A 23,584-nucleotide genomic window follows, 5' to 3' on the forward strand; every position below is an offset into this window, starting at 1 on the left:
ATTAAATAAACAACTTAACCAGATCTCTAAGAAGTAAAGAATGACACAATAATTAAAAAAAAATCTCGTAACTAAAAAAGCTCAGGGCCAGATGTATCCACAGCTGAATTTATCAGACCTTCAAAGAAAAACAAATAGCAGTGCCTCTCAAACTATTCTATAAAATGGGAAAGGGCAAATATTAGCAAATTCTGCTTATGAACCATATATATATGATGCAGATACCAAAAGCATACAACAACAACAGTGACAATTATAGGCCAACCTCCCGAATGGGTAGAATCACAAAAAACTGTTAACAAAATACCTACAGGGATGAGTCAACACATGTAAATCAACATAATCACATCAATGGCTCCGAGGTTGGAAGTCATGTGGTCATCTGGACAGACACAGAAAAGGTGTCTAACAAGACCCAACACCCTTTCATGGCAAAAGCACGGAGGAGACTGGGAACAGAGGAGCATTTGACAGCATGATAAAGGCTGTACACACAAAACTATAGCTACTGTCATACTAAACAGGCAAAAGCTCAGCATCTCCACTAAGATCAAGAATAAGACAAGAGTGTCCACTTTCTCACCTCATAGTACAGTGCTGAAAGTCTTACCTAGAGCCACAAGACAAGAGAAGCAATGAAAGGGATAAAAAATGGGGGAAAAGAGGTCAAAGTATCCTTTTTTTTTTTTTTTTTGGTTTTTTTGAGACAGGGTTTCTCTGTGTAGCCTTGGCTGCCCTGGACTCACTTTGTAGACCAGGCTGGCCTCGAACTCACAGCGATCCACCTGCCTCTGCCTCCTGAGTGCTGGGATTTAAAGGCGTGTGTCACCATGCCCGGCTAAAGTATCCTTATTTGTAGATGCTATGGTTCTTTACATTAAAACAACAACAACAACAACAACAACAACAACAACAACAACAACAACCAACCCAAATCTCCACCAGAAAATTCTTAGAGCTGATAAAAACATGTCGAACAAAGTGGCAGGATTAAAAACTAAAATACAGCTGGGCACGGTGTCACATGCCTTTAATCCCAGCACTCTGGAGGCCGAGGCAGGCGGATCGCTGTGAGTTCGAGGCCAGCCTGGTCTACAAAGTGAGTCCAGGACAGCCAAGGCTACACAGAGAGACCCTGTCTCGAAAAACCAAAAAAAGAAAAAAGAAGAAAAATCCACCACTCCTGGCTACATTTATCTTTCTTAAGCACCTTGGTTTTTATATGTTCATGATAAAATATAAAACGAAATGTAGATAGAGATACTGCTACCAAACGTGACTATAAATGCTTAAAAAAAACCTATTTATTTCAGTTTGATTTTACCCTATAAAACAGTACTCAAGAAAACTTGTCTTGCTGGATGGTGGAGGTGCACACCTGTAATCCCAGCACTTGGGAGGCAGAGGCAGGTGGATCTCTGTGAGTTTGGGAGACCTGCTTGGTCTATAAAGTAAGTCTAGGACAGCCAGGGCTGCACAGAGAAACCCTGTCTCAAAAACAAAACAAACAAACAAGGAAACAAAACAAAAAACAAACAGAAAAAAAGAAAGAAAGAAAGAAAGAAAACCCTTTCTTACCTTCAATCTTTGGAGTGTTTGGAAGCCCCGCTCTCTGTTCCTCTAATTCAGTACTGTCAGGAGGATGAAAGTCCTTTATTTGATCCCCAGGAGTGCAAAATTTAACGATGTACTTCATTTTAACTTGATTGGTTTTATACACAACAAATTCATCATCCTAGAGCAAATGGGCATTGACAGGAGTAAACAAGTGCAGAGCAGAGCAGCAGATGTTCTCAGAGAAGCAGAATCTCCGTCTGTCAATCCGGCAAAGGCTGAATTTGGGCAGTAGACAGATGGGCGTGACTTAAATGAAAACATATTTAATAAAGATAGAAGTGGCCCTCTGACGCTGGTCTTTGCATCTGGGCCCCTTTCTGCCTCTTTTGCCTTACTGTTTGTTTGCGTACTGTTTTTTTTTTTAAGTGCTAGTTTCTGGGTTTGCCTGTCACCCGAAATAAAATACCTCAAAGTCTGTGGGTACAGAGCCCGTTCCTGAAACTCCATGCACACTGTCATAGCCCGGGGGTGCTTCGGTTAAAGAAAAGTCCTTCTTGCACAAATCCGCACACTTTCCCAGGGCAACATCACAGACGACCAGGACTCTGGAGCCATCTGTCTCTCCTGCATGTGCGTACTTAATGCTTGTCCTGCGTGAAGAAGAAAATGAGCACAAGTTATCATGGCTGCAGCATGCCTCACTTCACTGTATGAATGAGGACATGGCTTGGGCATCTCTAAGCCAACACTGTGAATCAAAATCGAAATGGCCCCAGACTGAAAACTTTGAGCACTGGTGTGACACCACAGGTGGGATATTCTATCCTGCCACTAAACACATTGTATAAAATCACCAACAGGCTGCATTTATCAGGTGTAGATGAAACATGAGTGAATTTCACATTTGGATTTGTCTGTTCCCAAAGATATCTCTTTATGTGTATACATATAATCCCAAATCTCAAAACAAAACAAAACAAAAAAACCTCAAAACAATTCTAGTGCTTCAGACAAGGGACACTCAGCCTGCGTTGTCAAAAGACTTTCTAGGGAGCTCATTCTAGATTTTGCCACCATGGCAACATCTCCAAAGATTCAAGTTACAACTTCATTGTGAGAGGTTGGGCAGGTACCCACCTATAACCCAACACTTGGGAGAGTGAGGGAGAAGGATCAAGACCAGAGAAGAAAGCATGCGAATGAGAGGGATTGAGGAGAGGCGAGAAAGAGGAGGGGGAGGAGGGGGAGGAGGGGGAGAAGGAGGGGAAGGAGGGGGAGGAGGAGGAGGAGGGGGAAGAGGGAGAGGAGGGGGAGGAGGAGGGGGGAGCAGTTACTCATTACTTATTTACTTATTTAAAAACTTCAGTATAGTGGAGCTGGGTGTGTTGGCACACGCCTTTAATTCCAGCACTTGGGAGGCAGAGGCTGGTGGATCATTGTGAGTTCGAGGCCAGCCTGGTCTACAAAGTGAGTACAGGACAGGCAAAGCTACACAGAGAAACCCTGTCTCGAAAAACAAAACAAAACAAAAGAAAACAAACAAACAAACAAACAAACAACCCCCTCCCAAACTTCAGTGTAGCACACCCCTGTAATTCTAGTCCTTGGAAGGTTGAGGCAGGAGGATCACTGTAAGTTCTAGGCTAGCCTAGTTTTTGTAATGAGTTCCCAGCAAGGTCGGGCTAGACCCTCTCTCAAAAGAGTAACAATGGGGCTGGAGCGCTGGCTCAGAGGTTAAGAGCACTGCCTGCTCTTCCCAAGGTCCTGAGTTCAATTCCCAGCAACCACATGGTGGCGGCTCACAACCATCTATGATGAAATCTGGTGCTCTCCTCGGGCCTGCAGGTGTTACATGCAGGCAGGACACTGTATACTAAATAAATAAATATTAAAAAAAAAAGAATAAAAACAAGCATGAGATAAAGGTGTGTACAGTGCCCTTCTTTATGGCAGGTAGTGCTCAAAGAACTTTGTTCTCAGGGACTAAAAATACCTATATTGTGTTGCAAGGAATGCTAGAGTAATGAATAAAAAGGAAGACTTTTTTTTTTTTTTTGCGTAAAAATTGCTAGTGGATTTTACAGTCCCAGCTTTTAAAGCAGATCAGAAATGTGTGAGATAGCAGTGAATCCAAGCTGCAGCCAGGTTCTTCTCTCAAGCATTACATCCCAGCTGCGGTTTACCCTCCCTCCTCCCCATCCCCCAATCCTCCCTCGGGATATCAACGGAACACGACATAACAAGTTACAGTAAGACTAGGCATGCCCTCACATCAAGGCTGGATGAGGAAACCCAATGGAAGGAGAATCGTCCCAAGTGCAGGCAAAAGAGTCAGAGACACCATGCCCCCCGCCCCGCCCCCTCCCCCCTCCCTTTCCCCCCCTCCCCCCCAGCCAGCCATTCCCACTGTTGGGAGTCCCACAAAATACCAAGCTCCACAACCATAGCATATATGCAGAGGCCCTAGGCTGGCTCTATGATTGTTGCTTCAGTCTCTGTGAGGCCCCATGAGCCCTGCTTAGTTAATTCTGTGCACTGTGGTCTCCTGGTGGCCTCAACCCCTCTGGCTCCTAAAATCCTTCCTTTCCCTCAAAGAAAGACCCATTCAGTTAGCTAAGAAAGCTGTACTGGGTTTACTGCACTAAAGCTCCTGAAGACCATTAAATGCTAAGCTGGCCAAAGCAAAGAGGTGTCCTAGTCTCACACCCGTCTCGAGTTACACAGAGAGTAAACACTCCCTCATGACAACAGGATCAGAGACTGGCAATCAGCAGCTTTTCTTTTTCGTTTTAATTTGTATTTAATGACAGGGTCTCATTGTAGCCTAGATTGGTCTTGAACTCACTACAGGCTGGGGCTGACCATGAGCTCCAAATCCTCTTGTTTCCACCTCCCTAGTTCCAGGATTATAGGAGTGTGCTACCATGCCTGTGCTCGCCCCTCCAACTTTGTTCCCCTCCAAGCTGGGGTCTCATAGGTACCATGCTGGGCTTATGTGGTGCTGGAGACGGACACAGGGCATCATGTGTTATCCAAAGACACAGGGCATCATGTGTTATCCAAAGACACAGGGCATCGTGTGTTAGCCATGGACACAGGGCATCATGTGTTAGCCACGGACACAGGGCATCGTGTGTTAGCCACGGACACAGGGCATCGTGTGTTAGCCATGGACACAGGGCATCATGTGTTAGCCATGGACACAGGGCATCATGTGTTATCCAAAGACACAGGGCATCATGTGTTAGCCATGGACACAGGGCATCATGTGTTATCCAAAGACACAGGGCATCGTGTGTTAGCCATGGACACAGGGCATCATGTGTTAGCCATGGACACAGGGCATCATCATGTGTTAGCCATGGACACAGGGCATCGTGTGTTATCCAAAGACACAGGGCATCATGTGTTATCCAAAGACACAGGGCATCGTGTGTTAGCCATGGACACAGGGCATCATGTGTTAGCCATGGACACAGGGCATCATGTGTTAGCCATGGACACAGGGCATCATCATGTGTTAGCCACAGACACAGGGCATTGTGTGTTAGCCATGGACACAGGGCATCATCATGTGTTAGCCACAGACACAGGGCATCATGTGTTAGCCATGGACACAGGGCATCATGTGTTAGCCACAGACACAGGGCATCATGTGTTAGCCACAGACACAGGGCATCATGTGTTAGCCATGGACACAGGCATCATGTGTTAGCCATGGACACAGGGCATCGTGTGTTAATATGGACACAGGGCATCATCATGTGTTAGCCATGGACACAGGACATCATGTGTTAGCCATGGACACAGGGCATCGTGTGTTTTCCATGGACACAGGGCATCATGTGTTAGCCACGGACACAGGGCATCATGTGTTAGCCATGGACACAGGGCATCATGTGTTAGCCATGGACACAGGGCATCATCATGTGTTAGCCACAGACACAGGGCATTGTGTGTTAGCCATGGACACAGGGCATCATCATGTGTTAGCCACAGACACAGGGCATCATGTGTTAGCCATGGACACAGGGCATCATGTGTTAGCCACAGACACAGGGCATCATGTGTTAGCCACAGACACAGGGCATCATGTGTTAGCCATGGACACAGGCATCATGTGTTAGCAATGGACACAGGGCATCGTGTGTTTTCCATGGACACAGGGCATCATGTGTTAGCCACGGACACAGGACATTGTGTGTTAGCCACGGACACAGGGCATTATCATGTGTTAGCCATGGACACAGGGCATCATGTGTTAGCCATGCATACAAGGCATCGTGTGTTAGCCATGGACACAGGACATCATATGTTATTTTTTTACTTGTCTGAGTGTTTTGCCTGCATGTATCTCTGTGCACTACATGCATGCCTAGTTCTCATAGAGCCCAGAAGTGGGCACTGGATCCCCTGGAGCTGGACTTACAGACGGCAGTGAGCCACTATTGCTGGGAATCAAACCCAGGCCTTCTGGAAGAACAGCCAGAGCTCTTAACCACGGCTCCATCTTTCCACCCAGACTGCTGCTGTTGTTTTGAGACAGTCTTGCCATGTGGCCTGGGCTGGCCTGGAAATCTATGTAGCCCTGACATATCTCAAACTCATAGTAATCTGCCTGCTTCAGCTCCCTCAGGCTGAGGTTATAACGGTAAGGCACCACACCTAGCTTAATTTGACTTAAGAAGAAAAAGGAACGATTTTACCCATCACTTCAGGAGCCCCTCCCTTTCTCTGGTACTTCCCTGTAGCTTGCAGACACACTCTGACAGGCCCTTAGGTCATCAGGCCATCTGTCCTAGCTTCTTCTTTCTCAGGCTCTCCACAGAGTGCAAGGACTACTTCTTCTCTTGGGTCTATGGACCACTCCTCAGTTGACTGTAATTTGGTCTACTCAGAATTCTTCTTTTGTTGAACAGAGAAAAAGCACATACAATTTGTTGAATGCCCAAGGCAGGAAGCATGAGCTTTTCCTATTCAGCTTCCTCAGTGAGTTACTGAGGACTTCGCTTTTGGTAAAATCAAAACAGTGCCTAGAAAAACACAGTAATATCCAAAGATGTTTACTTTGTGGTGTGTGTGTGTGTGTGTGTGTGTGTGTGTGTGTGTGTGTGTGTGTGATTGCTGGACACTTGTGCCATGGCACGACTGTGGAGATGCAGTCACTTCTCTCTCTTCTTTTTTATTCTAGCAATTGGACTGTGGTTGCCAGGCATGTGCTATAAAAGTCTTTATTGGCTGAGCCATCATGATGGCCTCTACAGTATAAATTTTAAAGACCAACAAGGGACTGGGTGTGGTGGCACACAGCTTTAATCTCAGCGTTGGAGAGGCAGAGGCAGGCAGATCTCTGTGAGTCTGAGAGCAGCCTGATCTACAAAGCAAGTCTTAGGCCAGCAAGGGCTACGCAGTGAGACTTCATCTCAAGAAAACTTAAGTAACAAGAAGACGAAGTCCACTGTTGCAGGACATTTGATCACACTGTGAACCCCAAGATCGTGTACTGGAAAAACCTGTTTCTAGTTGTGGTGTGGCTCAGCCCTAGCACACACCTTTAATCCAAGAGCTTTCTGTACACAGGATTAAATAAAGTCAGCTATAGGTTAAGAGGTGGATCAAGCAACTAGTTGACAGGGAGTGAACATGGGAAAAAAACATAGAGAGTAAAAGGGAATTTGGAGGACAGATAGAGAGACACACAGGAAATAGAAAGGAGGGACATTCGTTTTGAAGGGTTTTTAAGGGGAAGAGGCTTTTTCCTTCTGGGATGTCAGCTGAGTAGAAAGATCAGATGGGTGCTTTCTCTGCATCTCTGAGCTAGCAGGTTTTCACCCCATCATCTGGCTTCTGAGTCTTTATTGGTAAAATTGAATGTTTGGGATTTTGTTTTTTAAAAAACAGTCCACTAGCTGGAGAGTGAGAGAAAGCAGGGCCAGCAAAAGTAAACACTGCTGTGTGCTATTGGAATGAGATCCCTCCACAGTCTTGGGCCTTTGAATGCTTGGTTCCCAGCTGATGGTACTGTTTGTGGAGGCTTAGACGTGAGTGGAGTTGGAAAACTATGTGCTGGGGGGTGGTTTTGAAGCTTCAGAGCCTCACGCCATTTCCAGCACACTGTGTTTTGTGCTTGTGGTTCAAGATGTGCACCGTCAGCTCCATGCCCCTGAAGTTGCGCCTTTGTCCCACCGTCTCACACTCTAACTCCCTGGAATCAGTAGCCCAAACCAGCAATGCCTCCCCTCGGCCGGTTGCTGTGGTTGTGTGATTCATGGCAGGAACAGGAAAGTAACTAATCTACTCACTGGCCTGGAGAAAGAACAAGATGGCAAAGGCCTGCTCCTTTATGCGGCCCATTTTAGCTGCATGCCCTGAGGCCTCTCCCTCTGTGATATAAGGGGATTACTCTCATGGGGTGGGGTCTGAGAGGAGAGGACGTGAAGGGTGCTGGAGAAGATCCAGTTAGAAAATACATGTAAAACCTGAGGTGGGCTGGCAGGATGGCTCAGCGAGTAAAGCAAAGGTGCCTGCTACCAAGCCTGATGACTCAAGTTTGACCCCTGGGACCTGCTTGGTGGAAGGAAAGAACCGAGGCTGCTAAGTTGTTGTCTGACCTCCATAAATGCTCTGTGGCATGCCCATGTCTCCCCCGCCCCCACCCCCACACACATACACTCGTCCCAAATAGATGAAAGTAATGATGATGATGATGACTCCAAGGAAAAGAAAACATACAATTTCCCCCAACATTCACCACAGAAGCCATGCTTTCATAGTATGCTGAAGAAATGGCCACTTTCAAGGATGCCTTAGTGGATGAGAGACTTCCTCGTTAAAGAAAGAGAAGGGAGTTTTCAAGGAGCCCCGGGGGGGGGGGGGGATGGGACAGAAGACACTAACCTGATTGAGTCGCTGAAATAGATCCCGCTCCCCAGATTGCCAACATCTGTTCTTTGCACACCACGGTCTTCAGCTACCTTAGGTAAAAGCAACCCTCTGGAAGAGAAGGGCAGGGTCAGGACTTGCCAGGAGAAAGGGCTCTTCCACGTAACGTTCACACCCACTGACCCAACAGCAATTCACCCGTCTTTACAAACCTCAGGTCAGAGTTCAACCAGCCATGGATTCAAAACATTCAGAAAAAATTAAGCTCTACTGAATATATACAGATCTTTCTGGTCAGTGTTTTTTGTTTTTGTTTTTGTTTTTATAAAGAAGATTTACTTATGCATAATGAGGGCTCTAACTTTGTATACCTCTGAATGACAGAAGAGGGCCTCAGATCACACTTTAGATGGTTCTGAACCACCATGTGATTGTTGGGAATTGAACTCAGGACCTCTGGAAGAGCAGACAGTGCTCTTAACTGTTGAGCCATCTCTCCAACCCTTGTTATTAGTTTCTTTTTTTCTCTCCTTTATTAATTTATTCTTGTTATATCTCAATGGTTATCCCATCCCTTGTATCCTCCCATTCTTCCCTCCCTCCATTTTCCCCTTATTCCCCTCCCCTATGACTGTTCCTGAGGGGGATAACCTCCCCCTGTATATGTTCATAGGGTATCGAGTCTCTTCTTGGTAACCTGCTGTCCTTCCTCTGAGTGCCACCAGGTCTCCCCCTCCAGGGGACATGGTCAAAGGTGAGGCACCAGAGTATGTGAGAAAGTCATATCCCACTCTCCACTCTACTGTGGAGAGTGTTCTGTTCATTGGCTAGATCTGGGTAGGGGTTTAAGGTTTACCGCCTGTATTGTCCTTGGCTGGTGCCTTAGTTTGAGCAGGACCCCTGGGCCCAAATCTGCCTATCATAATGTTCTACTTGTAGGTTTCTAGGACCCTCTGGATCCTTCTACTTTGCCATTCTCCCATGCTTCTCTCATCTAGAGTCCCAATAGAATGTCCTCCCCTCTGTCCCAGTTTCCTGGTAAGTGATTGTTATTGGTTTCTACACAACACTTCCTGTCAACAGTTTCATAGCATTCATACTGTATTAGATACCATTAACTCACATAGATATAGCTTACAGTATATGTAAAAAGCAAACTCCATTCTACACAAACTCTTTTATATAAAACTCTTGAGTGTTAGAGGCTTTGGCATCTGGGAAAGTTCTGGAAGCAACTGCTTAGAGTATCAAGTATGACTGTAATCTCCCAGAGCAACATGTGCCATTACCATGTTACCCGCTATGGCTGGCTCCCCACCACTGTTGATCACATAGGCTCCTGGTCATTGCTCCTGCCTCCTGGAGACAAGACCCCAGAGTAAGCCTGCCCAGTGCTGACTGATTCTCTTCACTGCTCAGTACCATATACAAGTTCCTACTGGGCTTCCAACATTCAGAATTCTCTCAGCATGAAACCATGGTGTTCTCAACACAGACAGGCAAAGGCAGGCTTCTGTTCTCAATTGCAGAAATACCAACTGTTTGAATTTTGCATCAGACTGATTTGATAATGTGACTTTTGGGGGTTGGTCCTATACAGGAAGGCCATTTGTATACAATTAATTAATTTGTTTGTTTTTCACTACTTGGGGTTGAACCCAGACCTCACTCATGCCAGGCAAACACTCTACCACTAACCCATATCCCCAGCCCTTACGTTTCAACTTCTTCCTTTTTTTTTTTTTTAAAGACAGAGTGTCACTATGTAGCTCTGGTTGGCCTAGAACTTGCTAGGTAGACCACGCTGGCTCTGAACTAACAGAGATCTGCCTGCCTTTGCCTCAGCTCCCAGAGTGCTGGGATTATTGCATCACCATATCCAGGTAGCTCTTAATTTCCCAAGGTGCTCGTAATTTCTCCCGCCCCTGTAACTTCAGCTTCTGCTCCAATATCATGTGGTTACTCGAAGCAATCAGAACGCTGGGCTTGGGCTTTGGATAGATAACTCACATCCCCTGGACACTCTGACTGTGAAATGTACAAAAGCTGTCCTTCATGTGAGGTCATTGTAAAGGAGCGATTGATTGTTTCAGGTTTTGGTGTGTTTGTGTGTTTGTGTGTGTGTGTGTGTTTATTTGCAGTTTGGTTTTTCTGAATCCCGGTCTTGCTATATAAGCTCTGGTTGTGCTTGAATTCATCCGATAGCCAAGGCTGAGCTTGAACTATATGTGTAACCGTCCCGCCTGCCAAGTGCTGGGATTACAGGCATCACCATTCCTACATCTCAAGGAGTAATAGTTCATACCTGCATAGGACACTTTTAAAAAGACCACAAATATGTAATACACAACCACAAATACATGATTTAAATGACAGATGATTTTCTCTATGAGCAGATCTGCTGCTTTTAACTGAAAAGCCCATGTGTTTTGCTTATTTACTAATGGTATTGTTTAGTATCAAAGACACACAATTTAGACAAAAGTAGACAAGAAAGGGGAACATTTCATACTTGTGAGCCTGAAAACTAAAAATGGAACATGGTGCTTCTTACCGGGACAGGATTCCAAGAATGTTCCGTACAGGTGATCCATGAAACAAGGGCCGCACGTTGCCCAGTTTGCTCAAAAACTCTGTCGCTTCATTCACCCTGCCAATTCTAAATATCTGCAAGACATCCACTGGACATGCACTGGAAGAATTAGAAGAAAAACCTTGAGGTCACACAATCAGAAGAAAAATAAAAATCATTAATAGGTGAAATCTCAAGGAAACGCAGATGTCCATGGTTCATTCGTTAAAGGTGCTTGCCACCAGGCCTGCCACCAAGTCGCAGGACCCCATGTGGTGGGAGAGGAAACGAGCCCCCACAACTGTCCTCCGATCTTCACACGCACACTGTGGCAAGCGCATGTGTTCACACACACACACACACACACACACACACACACACACACACACACACACTTTGTTTGCTTGTTTGGTTGGTTTTTTTTTTTTTGGTTTTTCAAGACAGAGTCTCTCTGTGTAGCCTTGGCTGTCCTGGACTCACTTTGTAGACCAGGCTGGCCTCGAACTCACAGCGATCCACTTGCCTCTGCCTCCCAAGTGCTGGGATTAAAGGCGTGTGCTAGCATGCCTGGCTACACTTTGCTTTCTGTTGCTGTGATAAACACAATGACCAAAAGCAAGAAGGAAGGATTTGTGTTTTTGTTTTTTTGATTATAGGTACAGTGCATCACGGAGGGAAACCAAGGCAGGTTTGAAACCTGGAGGCAGGACCTGAAGCAGAAACCCAGGGCAATGGTGCTCCCTGGCTGGCTCCCCAAAGGCCTGCTTCCTTACACAACTCAGGACCCCATGTTTGGGGCTGCCGCTGTCTATAGTGGGCTGGGTCATATCGATCAGTCATCAGGAAAATGTCCCACAGACTTGCCTGCAGGTCAGTCTGGTGAAGGGAACTCCCCAGCTGAGGTTCCCTCTCCCCAGATTCACTGTAGTTTGTGTCAAGCTGGCAGGAGCTGAGCAGCACACGTACAGCATATGAACCGTGCTATAACTGCTCCATCCCTGGGCTGGGCTGAGCTACAGCAGGATGCCTCTGACCATGGGTTGGAACTGCATTCATTTATGCATTCCAGGTGAAGAAGAGGGCCGGCTTCAGAAAGCTGTCCTCTGACCTCCACATGTGTGCTGTGATATGTGTGCACTTGCACTCACACGCACACATCATATATGCACACAATCATCATAAATAATAGCAATAAAAGATCAGGTCACCCAGAAACCAGACTGGGAGAATGCGCAGTACTTGTGAGTGTAGGATACTCCCCCCAGATTAAAAATTGCATTTATTTGGTGTGTGTGTGTATGTGTGTGTGTGTGTGTGTGTGTGTGTGTGTATGCTCACATGTGTGCAAGTATGTGTGTATGTGCCCACGGGTGTCGTGGCATTCCTATGAAGGTTATAGGACAACTTGTGGCAGTTGGGTCTCTATTTCTACCATGTGGGACCTGGGGATCAAACCCAGGCCATCGGGTTTAGCAAGTGCTTTGTCCCACTGCATCATCTTGCCAGCCTCTCAGGATGATGTAAACACAGAAGAAGGTACCTCTGTCGTCATACTGCAGCTGACATGTTTGAATACAGAAGGTCACATTCTCTAGTCCTGACTGACCTGCCGACAGCATCTCAAGGTGCATTGCACTGTTACCAGAGGCTTGCTTCACTCACCTGTGGTCACTCTGCAACAACACTTCTCTTCTAACCCTGGAAAATTCTTCAGTATTCTGTTCAACATGCTCGATTTTGCATCTCAAAGCTCGGTATTTGGCAAGAGGTGGCGGGTTGGGTTTGGATAAATTGGTTTCACAAACATTCACCATGTCTCTTACCAGCTGTGGGTGGAAATGATGCAGAGGTGTTAGAAAAACCACATATCAAAGTTAATACATACATTAAATTAATGTCTTCCGAAAAGATACAAATTAGTTTTTTTCCCATAAAGTTTTTCAGTAATATTTGATGTTGGTAAACTGAATAAGTGCTGGGTACAAAGCTGGGCGTGGTGGCTCACACTTTAACCTTAGCCCTTGGGGAGACGAGGCAGGCAGACTGCTATGAGTTCAAGTTTAGTCTGGGTTATACAGTAAGTTCCAGGCCAACCCATGTTGCAGTATAAGTCTCAAAAGTAATAATAAATATAAAGTTTTTAAAAATCAGAAGGGTTGGTACAATGCCAGTTTTCCTGACTACTTGAGAGAGAGAGAGAGAGAGAGAGAGAGAGAGAGAGAGAAAGAGAGAGAGAGAGAGAGGTTGAGAGAGAGAGGTTGAGAGAGAGAGAGAGAGAGAGAGAGAGAGAAAGAGAGAGAGAGAGAGAGAGAGGTTGAGAGAGAGAGGTTGAGAGAGAGAGAGAGAGAGAGAGAGAGAGAGAGAGAGAGAGAGAGAGCGCTCTTTTTAAACTTCTCATTGCTGCGTTGAAATACCCAACAAAAGCAACTTAAGAAAGGAAGATTTAGGAGAGATGGCTCAGAGGTTAAGGGCACTGACTGCTGCTCCAGACGTCCTGAGTTCAATTCCCATCAACCACATGGTGGCTCACAGCCATCTATAATGTGATCTGATGCCCTCTTCTGGTCTGCAGGTGTACATGCAGGCAGAGCACTGTATACATAATAATAAATAAATACATCTTAAAAAAAAAAAAAAGAAAGGAAGATTTGTTTACTTCACTTTCTCATTTTTATCCAGTCTGAGACCCAAGCCCATGGGATGCTGCTGCCCACGTGAGAGGGCGGCTCTCCCCTCCTCAGTTACACATCTCTGGAAATGTCCTCACAGACATGCCAGGAAGTGTGGTTCCAAATCCCAACAAACTGACATCAAGAGCACACACAATCATCACACACATCGCTTTTTGGTTGGTTGTTTTGGGGTTTTGTTTTGTTTTGTTTGAGACAGGGACTCTTTTACATAGCTTTAGCCATCCTAGAACTCACTCTGTAGACCAGGCTGGCCTCGAACTCACAGAGATCCATCTGCCTCTGCCTCCCGAGTGCTGGGATCAAAGGTGTGCGCCACCACACCTGACATATGCACCACTTTTTTTTTTAAGACTTACTTACTTTTTATTTTATATGTATAAATGTTTTGCCTGCATGTATGTATGTATGTATGTATGTATGTATGTATGTATGTATACCGTGTACATGCCTGGTGCTGGTGGATGTCAGAAGAGGACATGGATCCCCTAGACCTGGAGTTAGGGATGGCTGTCAGTGCTAGGAACTTAATTGGGTCTTTGGGAAGAGCAATACCTGCTCTTAATCACCAAGCCATCTCTCTACCCACTCCTTTTTTTTTCTTTTTCTTTTTCTTTCTTTCTTTTTTTTTTTTTTGAGACAGGGTCTCATGTAGCCCAGGCTGGACCCAGACTTGCTATGAGTTGAGATTGTTCGTGAACTCTTACTCCTTCTTCCTCTGCCTCCTTGACTGCTGGGATTATAGGTGTGCATCACTGTGCCTGGCTTTATTCATCATATATATTTTATTTTTATACTGTTATTGTTAATGTATTTTCCTTTGTGTTTTTTTTGGGGGGGAGGGACAGGGTCTTTCTATACAGCTTTGGCTGTCTTTGAACTCACTGTGTAGACCAGGCTGGCCTCAAATTCAGAGATCTGCCTGCCTCGGCCCCCAAGTTCTAGGATTGAAAGCATGCACCACCACACCCAGCTTTATTTTAATTTTAAAGGGTTTACTATTTTACTTTATCTGTATGAGTCTTTTGCCCACGTATATGCCTAATGCCCACAGGGACCAGGAGGACAGTGGATCCCCTGCAACTGAGTTACAGACAGTTGTGAACCACCATGTGGGTGGTGGGGACTGAACTCAGGTATCCGGCAAGAACAGCCAGTGCCCTTAACCAGACTTCAAAGGCGTGACCCTGCAGCACGTCTTAAGCTGAATTCTTTATACCTGACAAAGGTCCTCTTTCTGCGCTAACAGCCTCAGGTTAACTTCTTCTGACGCTGGACGTTTGTGAGGTATCAATCGGTAGAACTCGGCCATTGTCTTTCGCAGTTGCTCCGCCGTTTCTCCGTTCTTCAGTGCTGTTTTTACTAGAAGGAGAATGCCCTCTGCCTTGCTCACCTGCAAACAGAAAAGCAAATATGCTTATTAAAATTTTAAGTCTTGATAATCATAGAGGTGAGGAGACGTGCACAGCACATCTAAAACAGCTGCCCAAGACAGTGGAACTGAGTTTCCTATAGATGGCTGATGCTGCTACAATTTGGGTCTTTAAAAAAAAAAAAAAGAATATGGGGCTGGAGAGATGGCTCAGTGATTAAGAGCACTGCCTGCTCTTCCAAAGGACCCGGGTTCAGTTCCCAGCACCCGCATGGCAGCTCACAACTGTCTTTGACTCCAAGATCTGACACCCTCACACCAGCATATATAAATTAAGTAAAATATTTAAAAAAATAGAATATATCTTATCAATTCTTTCTCAGTTTCAGTCTTGTTAGTTTGGGTCTTAACTGTGTTTCTAAGGCTCGTGGTTTAAAGCTTAGTCCCTAGGGAGATGCTTCAGGGAAGTGGACTTTAGGTTATTTCTTAACTAACCCACTGAGTCTACTTAGTGTTTCTTGCATTTGTCTAAATGCGGGGGTTACTCACTAGATCATGGACAACCTATCAGTGGCCACAGCCCTGAAGAACAATGCAGTATCATATTTCTACACATACGTGCCCGTGAACACACATGTACAGGAGCAGACAGGAACACGAATGCACCTGCAGGAGACTTGCTTCTCATAGGGAAACACAGAGGCCCGTCAGCCCGAAAACAGCGCCATGTTCCTAAATGTGAGTGCATTATAGGTCTTATGCAGGAAATCTGTTTCTCTCTGAAACAACCAGCTTCGTTCCCTAGGGGTGGCTCCCTGCATTAGCTTCATAGGGTGACTCGGCTGCCTGAGTCTAGCGTTGGGAATGTCTCCTGTCAATCACTTGTTCTTTCAGCCATCATTGTGTCCCGGTGTTCTAGAAGCAGGCCTGGCTTTCCTAAGACAGCAAGGAGGTGCAAGGCTGAAGGAATTGTTGCGAAGCAACTCAGGAGCTGGGCACCTAAGTGGGGGGCACGACCAACCTGTTCCTTGGTGACAATACCCTTAGCACCAAGTGCTCAGGCCTATATTGGCCACCACTAAGGAGCGACATGTCAGGGACACTTGGTTCTCTCCATGTTCCCTTTCCTCAGGGAATGAGGAGAGAACAGCAAGGAGTGGACTTCAAAGTCACCCAGCACATGAACGTTAGCACTAGTGTTTACACTAATCCGCCAGGAAGCAGGCTTGGTGTGCTGGCTCGTTGACGCACGTGACTTACGTCATTCAGGCTTATGCTGTTCGCTGGCTTGAGAAGCGTGTGCTCCAGGTAGCCCAGAGCTTCTGCCCAGATCATCTCCACCAGGCTGCTCACCTCCTGGCTCAGACGGCCTGAGCTTATGACCTCCTCCAAAAGCAACTGAAACGACAAGAGGACAAAGGATCGGCACCAAGAAAATTCCTCAAGAGCCCCTTGTGTGAAACTGACACAGGAGCTAGGTGTGGGTCAATAGCAGAGCCTAGTGTATCCGAGACCCTGGGTTCCATTTCAACCCAGCAAACAAGCAAGCAACCAGCCAGCCAACCACAATGGTATAAATCCAGAAAGAAACAAAGCATGAGAAAAAAAAATATCATAGCCCAAGAGAGAGACTCGCACGCCCCCCCCCCATCCCCCCTACCCGCATAGGCAGGCACAATGGCTGGAATGGCTGAGTGTCCCTCAAGGTTCATACACTGGCAGCTGGCTGTGGATGTTGCAGGGGGACACCCTTTAAGAGGTGGACACTGGTGGAAGGGATTCAGAACACAGGGCGGAGGCACGCAGTCCATGGATACTTTTCTTGAGGGAGATGCCTTCCCATGTTATAAAGTAGACAAGGGGCCAGTGTCATGGGGCTTTTACTTTCAAGCCGCCGTGTGAGCCAAACAGACTTCTGTATAAGGTTTTTAGCCTCTTGTGTCTTGTGACAGCAACCCTAGCCGCCGGTGTGCTCTGGCCTCCTCTCTCCACTGGGGTCCCTCGTCCTTACCCATCCCTGCCCCGCCTCCTGTCGCTTTCCTTCCACTTTACTCTTCCTCTTGTCTGTTCCTTGGCTCTGGAAGATGCCATCAGTGGCATTAAACACATGCACTGAGAGTTACAGAGCCTGGAGTCATACATAGCCCACACTACAGTGATATCTTTCAAAGCTGTGAGGCTGCGCTGCCCAGATGAACTATGTATCTGTGGCTTCTGCCACATCTCACTGTCCAGTCCTGTCTTCACGTCATCTTCTAGTTCATCTTTCTTTTTCTTAGCTTCCCTTCTCCCCTGCCAGGTTTTGTTTTGTTTTTTTTTTTAATAAGACAGTATTTCCTTCTTTGAGACGGCATCATGAAACCAAGGCTGGCTTCAAATATACTATGCAGCTAACTTTGAACCCTGGACCTCTCAACTCAACCTTCAAGGAGCTACCATACCTGACCAAGAAAATATTTCTATTACAAATCTTGAAATCAGGTCTACAGGGTGAGTCCAGGACAACCAGGGGGGTACACAGAGAAACCTAGTAAAAAACAAAACAAAACAAAACTTGAAATCAGCTGGGCGTGGTAGTGCACAGAGCATACACCTATAATCCCAGCACTCAGAGAGGCAGAGGCAGGTGGATATCTGTGAGTCTGAGGCCAACCTGATATACAGAGTGAGTTCAGGACAGGCTACACACTTGAAAAGCAAAAAATAAAACAAACATAAAACCCTTAAAATCAAGACTAGAGAGATGGCCTGTGGTTAAAAGCAATGGCTGCCCTTCCAGGGGACCTGGCTTGATTCCCAGCACCTACACTTTGGCTCATAACCATCTGCAACTCCAGTTCCAGAGGACATGGCGATCTTTGTCAGTACATGCAGTGCAGCGACAGGCATTTATACACATAAAGTAAAACAACTAAAAAACATATTCAAATTGCTGGGTATGGGGGCATGTGGCTTTAACCACAGCACTCAGGAAACCGAGGCAGGTGAATCTCTGTAAGTTTAAAGCCAGCCTGATCTACATAATAAGTTCTAAGCCAGCCAGAGTTACATGGTAAGACCCTGCTTTAAAAAAAAAATCAATCAGCTGGGTATGGTGGCACCTGTGTAGAATCTGAGTGCTTAGGAGGGCGAGGCAGGAGGTTTGACTAAAGAATAAGAGTTTCTTTCTTTTCCTTTCTTTCTTTCTTTCTTTCTTTCTTTCTTTCCTTCTTTCCTTTTTCCCGAGACAAGGTTTCTCTGTGTAGCTTTGACTATTCTGGACTCGCTTTGTAGACCAGGCTGGCCTCGAACTCACAGCGATCTGCCTGCCTCTGCCTCTCATGTGCTAGGATTAAAGGCGTGCGCCACCACGCCTGGCTAGAATAAGAGTTTCTAAAAAACCAAACCAAAGCAGACAAGACAACAATCACATTGTACCCCCTCCCCACAACAGCCGGCGCAACACAGTCATCACAGCCAGCACACGGCCTGCAGTTTCCACAGTCACATCACAGTCAGCACACGGCCTGCAGTTTCCACAGTCACATCACAGCCAGCACACGGCCTGCAGTTTCCACAGTCACATCACAGCCAGCACACGGCTTGCAGTTTCCACAGTCACATCACAGCCAGCACACGGCCCGCAGTTTCCACAGTCATCACAGCCAGCACACGGCCCGCAGTTTCCACAGTCACATCACAGCCAGCACACGGCCCGCAGTTTCCACAGTCACATCACAGCCAGCACACGGCCTGCAGTTTCCACAGTCATCACAGCCAGCACACGGCCCGCAGTTTCCACAGTCATCACAGCCAGCACACGGCCCGCAGTTTCCACAGTCACATCACAGCCAGCACACGGCCTGCAGTTTCCACAGTCATCACAGCCAGCACACGGCCCGCAGTTTCCACAGTCATCACAGCCAGCACACGGCCCGCAGTTTCCACAGTCACATCACAGCCAGCACACGGCCCGCAGTTTCCACAGTCATCACAGCCAGCACACGGCCCGCAGTTTCCACAGTCATCACAGCCAGCACACGGCCTGCAGTTTCCACAGTCATCACAGCCAGCACACGGCCTGCAGTTTCCACAGTCATCACAGCCAGCACACGGCCTGCAGTTTCCACAGTCACATCACAGCCAGCACACGGCCTGCAGTTTCCACAGTCATCACAGCCAGCACACGGCCTGCAGTTTCCACAGTCATCACAGCCAGCACACGGCCCGCAGTTTCCACAGTCACATCACAGCCAGCACACGGCCTGCAGTTTCCACAGTCATCACAGCCAGCACACGGCCCGCAGTTTCCACAGTCACATCACAGTCAGCACACGGCCTGCAGTTTCCACAGTCATATCCAGCCAGCTTACTGCCTGCAGCTTTTCGGATGCCAACTGTGTTGCTTCAGCTGTAAAGTGTTCTTGGAGCAGAAATCCCTGGCTCTTCAGCTCTTCCATGTATCTCTCATAGTGTTCACTTGCACCTTCAGAGGTTTGCTTTCCGGTGCTCTCTCTTCTAGTCTGGGAATCATAGCACACAGAAAAGACATGCAACTTTTTAACATACTCCTCTTCCGTGAATACCTCCATCCTGCCATGAAAGTATTTAAAAATGACTCTTTAAAAAAGAATTTCCATTATGGTTTGAATGAAAATGTCTCCCATGGGCTCTGTCAGTGGTTTTCCCCTAGCTGGTGTAAAAGACCAGACAAACTCCATTTTGAAAAAGAAACTCCATTTTGTGTTAAACCTGGCCAAGAGCTCAACCCAGATTCCAGAAAAACCACAAACTAGTCCAAACAGAAAAATATTCCCTAGCAACACAATCAGGTCACCTTGGGAAAGTCCAAATATACTTTCTGCTGGTCAAGCTGACTGGCAGGTGATCTGCCACACAGCAAGAACCAATTAGGAGAAGCCAGGCCAAAGTTCCTAATGCCCCCATGACTGCTTCAACCAATCTTTTCTGTAATAGATGCCCCTACACCTATTACCCAACCATGAAATGCCAAGGCTTGTAACTCCCTGCTTGCAGCTTTTCTGTCCAAATGCCATCCAATCCATATACTGTAAAACCTATTTCTTTGTCTAAAACCTATTTTGAAAAACCCTCTCAGTTGAGGCCACTTCCCTGCGTCTGCTGTGTCAATGCATTGGAGGGTGGCCTGGGTTTGAACCTGCAATAAAGACTTCCTTGCCATTGCATTTGGACTTGGCTCTTGGGTGGTCTCTTGGGGGAGTCCCTCAAAATTTGGGCATAACATTGGCAGGTGTTTTTTGGGGGGGAGGCTTAGAAGTGTGGCTTTGTTGGGGGAATGTACATTGTGGGGTGGGACAGGCTTTGTTTGCAGTTTGAAAAGTCACACTCATTCCCTGTCCCTCCTTCCTGCTTTCTGCTGGAGACAGGAGCTCTCAGCTTGCTGTTCCAGCTGCCATGTCTGTCTGCTGCCACACTTCCCTGCCACACCTCTCTGCTGCCACACTTTCCTGCCATGCCTGTCTGCTGCCACACTTCCCTGCACGGTGGTGAAAGATTCCTTCCTTCTATAAGTTGCCTCGGTCTGTAGGGGACAGGCTATATGGCCAATGTTCAGCCATCTTGTCAGAGCCTAGGTTCCTATTTCTCCAGCAGTTTGTCATTTACCAGAAACCAGCTGACCCTGTTGCAGTTTGGCAGTTAGACACCTGTTGTGGTTTATTGTGGGGGACAGTCATTCTAAGACACGGCCCCCCCCAAGCTCATAGTAAGAGCTACTCCTTTCTGGCTATAAACTAGCTTTTCCCGTAAGACTACTGGTAAAATCAGATTAAAGGCCACCTGCCTCTGAGCAGCAGTTCCTGGAACTTTTTCCTGACTAACCAGATCTTTCACAACTTACCTTTCTCTCTGGAATTTCTCTCTTCTGCAACTATAGCAGCTGTAAAGGTAGACACCTGCTGGAGCATTCCAGAGTCAGGTATCCATAGCAACCCTTGCTTACGAAAATACCCATGCCTCTGTGCCTATATAAATTCTGTGAAAGTTTTCAATAAACAGGGTTTGATCAGAATGCAGACTTGCCCCCTTCTTCGTGTCTTGTGTTCTGTCCCTATACAGGAAAATTCTCCTTCCGAGCATTAGTCGAACCCTGGCGGGCCAGGGCATTGGTTACGGCATTTCATCACAGCGTTAGACAAGGAGCATTTAAACCATTCAGTTTTCAAAAACAGCCTTAAAGCCAGAGGTAAGGGAAGAAAAAGCCCAAGTGGGCAGAACAGAGAGAAGAGACTCCTTGAGGGGAAGCAAGCATTCATTCAAGCATGCACTCAGAGCCTGAGGACGCTTACTTTGTACACTAGTTTAATGAACTTTGAAGATAACGTTCCACTCCTTTCGGGGAATGTAGAAAGTCAATTAAGGCCAGGGAAGGAAAGGATAATTCCTTATGAGGATGGTACTGATGGGGCATCAGTCAAAACAAATGAGCTTCCAGCAAGGAAAAGGGCAGGAAAGTTCAGTGGTTAGGCAAAGAATGTGAACGGCAGCCAAGACTGTGGCACTTTCTGCTCTTCCTGTAAGCCCGTCCCACAACAGGGAGCAACTCAGCTTACATGGACCCCAGACATCAGAGGAGTCCTGGTGTCCCCCAATGTTGGCTCGTCCTGACTCTGAGGTGTACAGCCGTGGGGAGAAGTCGCACTCCTAGGCAGCTCACTGCAGAGTGTCTCCAAAACTCATAGAAATGGAGTACACTCCCTAGTCACTCCATTTAAAAAGTAGATGCTGGAATTTAGATCTTAATTGTCCCAGGGCCAAAGAGAAGTACGGGGCCTTGAACCTGCTAGGTAAGACTTTTATCGCTGAGTAACAGCCTAGAGCTTTTTTTTTTCTTCCTGTTTTCAATTGTTAAAAACAAGTGCTGGAAGCCAAACTCAGGTCCCCTGAGTAAGAAGCAAGCGCCCAGCCTCCAAGCCATCTCTCTAGCCCTAGTCTCTCATTTTTATAAGTTAATTATTTCAGTATTTTGTTAAGGGATGGAGAGTGTTGCAATGATGACATCTTTTTTGGAGATTCCCACTATAATGGCTTCATGAAACAGGGCAAGCAGAAGGGGCCTCTTCTGCAGAATACGCTTCACTACTGCCCGGTGAGGCTTACTCCTGGCAGGTGGACAGCAAGACTCTGATGGAGTGCTCAGACACGAGCTTGCTGAGGATGGATGGTAACCAAGGTCACCACTAAGGACTATGCACCGTTATTCTTTTTCTTTTCTAAGGATATAACACAATCTACTGTGGGCTTCAACTTGAGTTTAGATTACATTTTATCCAAATACCAAAATAACCACATATTTTGGAGCAGAAGGTTCAAAGTTTCCTACCTGGACACATCTAACTCTGGCCTAAGGCTCCATCTAGCTCTGTTCCCATGGAAACCTGATCAAAATCGGCTGTAAGGCTGATGCAGTGACATAGGCTTGTAATCCTAACGTGAGAAATTGAGGCAAGAGGTGAGATCTGTTTCAAAATGCAGACCTCTCACCCCTGGAAAAACAGTCAACTGTGATTGTCATGACATCTCTGGTCAACTGCACCAAGGTTAGGACTTCAGAGAGCGTTATGGTGGAAATCGAGGCTTTGGGGTTTCTCGAGAGTAGCTTAGAACTTGGTACATCTCCACAGTCATCTGGAATCCTCGTTATGAGGGTCAGGGCTTCTCAGATGGTCATGTTTGATGTATGTGTCTTTCCTGTACACCTGAGTGACATCTGGGCTAGAGGCAAGATAGGAAGTTTCCAGAGCCCGTGTGGATCTGTGTGAGGAGCGCTCTCACTGAAGAGTGGACTCTGTGTCCTACTGGCTCCTCTGTCTCTGGCCACAGTAGATCTGCAGGGTCACCTGTTGTACACTTCATTTAGTTTTTAGGCATTTGCTCTGGATCCATTTTTTTTTTTTTAATTTCAGAATTGTTTCAGTTCGCAACTAGGCTCTTGACTTGACACAGAGATAGGACAAAGGTTATGGCTCCTGCGAAGCCATCCTTGAGATCTCCAGCATTCTGTGTCCTCAAGCCCCGAGCGCTTCCCATCACAGCAGTGTCAGAACTGTCACAGGGAGAGGCTAGCCAAGGAGGCTTGCCATGTCTGAGGCAAGCCTGATGTCTCATTAAAAAAAAAAGGGGGGGGGGGAGAAGGAACAAAGGAGAAAAAGACAGAGGAGGAGGAAAGGGCAGAGGAAGGAAAGATGGAGGGGGAGAATCTCTGCTACCTTGTGATCACTCAGAAGGAAGTGAGCTGCTATCACAAAGGGACAGTCCCCTGGGTCCCGGGAACACTGGAGCTCTACCACCACAGTCTCAGGGCCTCCGTCCGCTCCCACCTGCAAGACAGGGTACATCTGAGAAGCAGAGCGGTGGAAAGCAGCCACCCTCCACCTCTAAAAAGGCTGTCAAATATGCGGGCACAATGCGTGCTCATTGGAGAAGTATGTTACAGGACACAGAAGTACCAAGAGAGTGACAGTCACCTGAGACCCTGGCACAGTGATATGA

The 23,584-nt window shown here is 46.7% G+C and overlaps 1 protein-coding gene across 6 annotated transcripts in view; it reads right to left on the reverse strand.

Annotated features, from left to right (window-relative positions):
• Nucleotides 1–23,584, reverse strand: part of PARP4 (poly(ADP-ribose) polymerase family member 4) — a 117,562-nt gene that overhangs the window by 65,373 nt on the left and 28,605 nt on the right. For all 6 annotated transcript variants that reach the window (XM_084767237.1, XM_084767239.1, XM_084767236.1 and 3 more), the window contains 9 exons: nt 23,302–23,412; nt 19,426–19,575; nt 16,334–16,471; nt 14,921–15,094; nt 12,674–12,837; nt 10,994–11,131; nt 8,455–8,550; nt 2,024–2,207; nt 1,579–1,735 (listed from right to left, as the gene is read on the reverse strand). In XM_084767237.1, the coding sequence (XP_084623363.1) occupies nt 1,579–1,735; nt 2,024–2,207; nt 8,455–8,550; nt 10,994–11,131; nt 12,674–12,837; nt 14,921–15,094; nt 16,334–16,471; nt 19,426–19,575; nt 23,302–23,412 (1,312 nt within the window). The remainder of the gene's footprint in view (nt 1–1,578; nt 1,736–2,023; nt 2,208–8,454; nt 8,551–10,993; nt 11,132–12,673; nt 12,838–14,920; nt 15,095–16,333; nt 16,472–19,425; nt 19,576–23,301; nt 23,413–23,584) is intronic.

This window comes from Acomys minous, assembly GCF_964271855.1.
Source record: "Acomys minous genome assembly, chromosome: 18".
Taxonomy (NCBI): Eukaryota; Metazoa; Chordata; class Mammalia; order Rodentia; family Muridae; genus Acomys; species Acomys minous.